The following is a 4,895-nucleotide window of genomic DNA, read 5'->3' as shown; positions in this document are numbered from 1 at the left end:
CTAGTGGGCACACATTCGTGTGGAAAAAATACACTAATGGTGCAATATATGAAAAAAAATACATAAGAAATTATAGGCCTAGAGAAAACATTTAAAAAATATTATTGAAAAAATACATAATTTCTCGAGTTACAGGACACTTTGTTCTTTAAATGTGTTGTAGACTGTACTGTATATTTACTGTATGCAATTGTATGTTAATGCATTAATCATAAACACTGGATCTCGGCCCAAAGTAGCACATAGAGCCCAGTAGACAACAATTAAAACACACTCCATGAAATCTCTCATACACATCCAAATGCACCAGTCCTTGCCCATATGGATCCATTTTTAAGGTGATACTGAATAATTTTGACTGCGTTGTTAGCTGTTGGGATTAGAATGAACCAGAGGGAAACCTTACTCTCTGTTAGGACATGAATAATGAAGAACACAGACTCAGACTCAAAACACACACATGCACAGACACTGAGGCTGTTTAACTCGTAAGAGTGGGTCACAGCGCCTCCTACAGGCTAATCTAATGCAGGTGGGGGAAAATCATGATTGACATTGCGTCTTCAATTTTATTTGCGGGTATTATCAGCAAAAACTATTTCGCATAATCCAGAATAGAAATTCTGAAGGATTTTATTTTTTATATTTATTTATTTATTGGTAAACTATGCCCTTTAGCTATTTTTGAATGACATACACTGAGGCAAATGTCGAAATTAAATGACCCGTTTTGATTTTGAGCATGAACATTATGTACAACAAGCTCTTTATGTCCTGTAGGTCATTATATACAAAATTAGGTCATTTTTGACGAAGATGTATCCCAGTGTTGCAAATGTAAGAAATCTTCGTCCTTTCTTCAAATAAAGATTTCTGTCAAACTGTAGGGTTTTAACTGAGGCTACTGCACAAAAGATAAACGAGTCCCTCATTAATTCATATAGCGTGTATATTTCAGTTCTGCCAGTCACTACGAATATTTTAATAGCCACTTGCCTGTTCTTTTAAACAGTTCTAGTATTAACCGCAACTCCTTATTTACGTTAAGCGAACTTTGCACATTACAGACAAGTTAAACATGTCCAAATTCAAATAAGGAGCTCAGAAGTGAAACTCTATGCCTGGCCTGCAGATACAGATTTTCTGATTTCTGGTGTGCTGAGAAACTTGTAAAGACTGGAAAGAAAACTTCCAACCTAGTACAGATCAGGAATATATATGACATTTACAGGCCATTTAAAGCAAAACCGCCTACTATGCAGCTTTGAAATTTTAATAGCTCTGATTTAAAGAAATTCTCAGTTTTTAAAGTTCCCTTTGCAGAGAAAGATTTAGGTTTGCACAGGGACGTTAGATTTTGCATTGATGGGACATAGCTGCAGGTTCATTGGAATTGGGGTAATAGCAAATATTGCATCACGCTCCGAGATGGGTGTAGGTGATCTTGTTTGTGCACTAACGGCATGTCTGGAATGCACATTTGCATACAACCCCTTCTTATGCCACAAACTGAAGATATGCAAATTATGCCCTGTGATGCAAATCACACCCTCTCATTTTTTTCCCCCACTGTAGATGAAAAAACAACAACGGTGACGTTTTACAGCATTTTATTGTACAATTTTACATATTAGTTTGTACAAACGTTTAATAAAAAAAAAATGTATGTCCTGATCTGGTGAGCAAAAAAAAAAGAAGCAAAAACTCGTTGGTTTTTAAATGACCAAATCATTGTAGTAGCTGGGTAAACTTGTGTGGGGGTGAAAACCCCTTGAAATGGAGGTTTTAATAAAGGAAAAGGGATTGGGGTGTTGATGGTCAGAGTTTGGTCTGAGTCCAATGGCTTAAGATTCGGTGACAGGCTTCAGGGTCGAAGTCCAGAGGTCGTGCAGGTTTAGGAGCGGGTGTATTTGCCCCAGATGTGCAGCATGAAAACAGAGGCGATAAAGAGCAGACTCATCACTAAAACTGGTACCGGACCACTGCAACAAGGGAGAAAGAGAAATCAATGGAATTACTGCCAAATCTCATTAGGATCATTAAAAAATATATATAGGATAGTCTAAATTCAGTAACTATTTCTCAAATTTCAGTTACAATAAGAGAGAGATTTAAATAAAAAAGTTCAGCACAAATTTCCTCCCAGTGGCCCAATCAGGGTTGCTCGTCTTGATCATGTGATGGAAGACGGGGTAATTAGGATTCTAAATGCTGGCGAGTCGGATACTGTTAACGAGCTAGTCGGAAAATGTGGGGCTTTATTAAAGCAGGAACTGACCATCCCTTGGGTTGCTATGCAGCCGTGTAACCATGCCGACTGAAGGTCCACCCCTCAGGCTTTAATTGATGTGACCTTTTCTGAAGGAACTTTAATTAAGCTCAAAACACACAGACACACGCCAAACCTAAAGAGTGAAAAATACTTCACACACAACTCCACACAGACTCTCCTACTCTAAGAGACTCTTGACTGTAAATACTGCCACTGTAGACACTCAAATCCATTCAAACATGCTCAGCTAATGCGTACGTATGGAATGAACAGATGTAACATTACCTATGTAAAACAGTGCTTTAAAAACAAAAACGTGCAAAAAACGCTCCAGAGGAAGACACTACAATAGAAGTTAGCTGCAGAGAGAGAATGGCTCTAAATACAGCACACACACATGTACACAGCTGTAGGAGGGGAAACGGCAGGGGAGACATCAAATAAAGACGGAGGTTGAGCCCATGAGGCCAATTTCCTGTCGTTAAAATTTCATGTTTATCCTTATAAATGCTAAACCTCCCAGAAACCTCTGCCCCTCCCTTTCATGTCACTTCCCGTTGAGCTGAGGGGATGAATTAAAAATGAGCGTCTGTGTTGGTTCTTTGCACATTAAGCATCTCAAATCGTAACCTTAGTTTGTCCTTAAATTAAACAATAAGATGCAATAAAAAAATATGTCTAACATGATTTCATAGCTAGTGGATTTTTTACCCAAACACAGCCTTTTGTTAAAAAAAAATCATAATGACTAGCAATAAAAAAGGAAAAATACAGACTGCATATGAGAGCATTACATAATATCAAAATATGATTTTATTACATAAAAAAAGAGCACTGAATAAAAATCTGAAAAAGAAAACTGCTCAACATCTAAAGATAATATGTCTCTGTAATTGAACAATTTTTAATCTAAATTGGCTGACTGTACCTGAATTTTTTAATTCCTTCTTTATTTCTGCAGTTTATTTTCAAATACATGCCAAGTATATATCTGAATAATAATGTTTCCCCAACAGTACTCACGTCACTGTTTATAAGAATTTTATTAGGAAAACCTCTGCTAAGCAAATAAATTAAATTTTCAAAAATAATCTTATTCAAGTTTGAGCATGTTTAGGCTCTCAAAAATGCAATTCACTTTGGAGAAGAAATATAGCTGCAAGCAGCGATGACGGGCCCAAGCCACGAGTGCAGCCGCCAACCCGGTGGCATCAGGAAAACGGTGCACAATGGGGCACATGCATTTACAGTAACCCTCTGGCAGTCTGGTTTTAAGGGTTACAGCAATGAAAGGGTTACACTATAACATCAAGAATGTGAAATACAGACACACATACAAAGAGAGAGAGAACAATATATAAAACTGTGGTAACACTTTACAATAAGGTTTCAGTTGTTGTTAAAATTGTATTATTAAAATTTAATGTTGTATCTGTTAAAATTAGTTAATGTACTGTGAATTAACATGAACATTTTTATTAACTAACATCCACAAAGATTAATAAATGCTATAAAAAATATATTGTTCATTGTTAGTTCGTGTTAGTTAATGCATTAACTAATGTTAACAAATGAGACATTATTGTAAAGTGTTACCAAAACTTTTAATGATCTATAAGCATTTGTGAAATAATTGTATAATAAAACCATATTACCAGTAGAGTACATATTAACTTATTTTATGTATTTGTTCATCAATCTAACTAATTGAACTGAGCAGTAAAGGATCAGGAAGGGCTGGGCGATTTTGCAAAAAATTTAAATCTTGATTTTTCCAGAATGTTTGACCAATTCTCGATTTTTTACGATTTTTAACTAGTCAAGTTGAAAATGTTACTACAACATGATTCAAGTAACTTTTTCTTTAGTTAAAGAAAATTCTAATCCAAGTGCAGCACACATGAAGTTGTCAACATGATGTAAATGTTAAACAAATCACTTGTTAAAGGGTTCATATGATGCGATTTCAAGTTTTCCTTTCTCTTTGGAGTGTTGCAAGCTGATTGTGCATAGATAAGATCCCTGAAGTTGCAAAGACTAAAGTCTCAAAACCAAAGAGATATTCTTTATCAAAGTTAAGACTCTGCCACGCCCCCCTAAAACGGCTCGTTCTAACACGCCCCACATATCTACCTCACTATGTGAAAATATTTGAATAATGCCGCCCAAACGTTCATGCAAAGAAAGAAGGCGTGGTTTCAGGAACAGCAGTTAGTGTTGAAGCAGCCATGTCAAGGAGACGCTGTGTGTTTCTAGGCGAAAGCAAAAGCAAAAGCACTTTATTTGGCCTTCCGAAAGTAGATGCATTTAGGAATCTTTAAGATCACTTACAACAGAACAGCAATGCATTTTATGGACGACCGTTTCGTGAACCTAGGAGAGGAGGTAATTCTGACTTTGCTATGACAATCTGGCACTTCTGAATCAGCTACTGTAAGTATGTTTTGTTATTAGTTTAAGTATTTGCCAGAGGTGGGACCAAGTCATTGTTTTGCAAGTCACAAGTAAGTCTCGAGTCTTTGCATTCAATTCTCGAGTCAAGTCCCGAGTCAAGACAGGCAAGTCCAAGTCGAGTTGCAAGTCCTCAACTTTTAGCTTCAAGTCTTAAACAAGTCATTAGTGC

The 4,895-nt window shown here is 36.5% G+C and overlaps 1 protein-coding gene across 1 annotated transcript in view; it reads right to left on the bottom strand.

Moving 5' to 3' along the window:
- Positions 1-1,593: 1,593 nt before the first annotated feature.
- Positions 1,594-4,895, bottom strand: part of LOC107723518 (protein transport protein Sec61 subunit beta-like) — a 7,564-nt gene continuing 4,262 nt past the window's right edge. Inside the window, exon 4 of the mRNA XM_016532186.1 lies at positions 1,594-1,982. Within this exon, the coding sequence (XP_016387672.1) occupies positions 1,895-1,982 (88 nt within the window). The 3' untranslated portion in view covers positions 1,594-1,894. The remainder of the gene's footprint in view (positions 1,983-4,895) is intronic.

The sequence above is a fragment of the Sinocyclocheilus rhinocerous genome, unplaced genomic scaffold (assembly GCF_001515625.1).
Source record: "Sinocyclocheilus rhinocerous isolate Xijiao unplaced genomic scaffold, SAMN03320098_v1.1 scaffold241, whole genome shotgun sequence".
Classification (NCBI taxonomy): Eukaryota; Metazoa; Chordata; class Actinopteri; order Cypriniformes; family Cyprinidae; genus Sinocyclocheilus; species Sinocyclocheilus rhinocerous.
The sequence above is the reverse complement of the archived record's forward strand: the minus strand, read 5'-3'. Positions and strand labels throughout refer to the sequence as shown.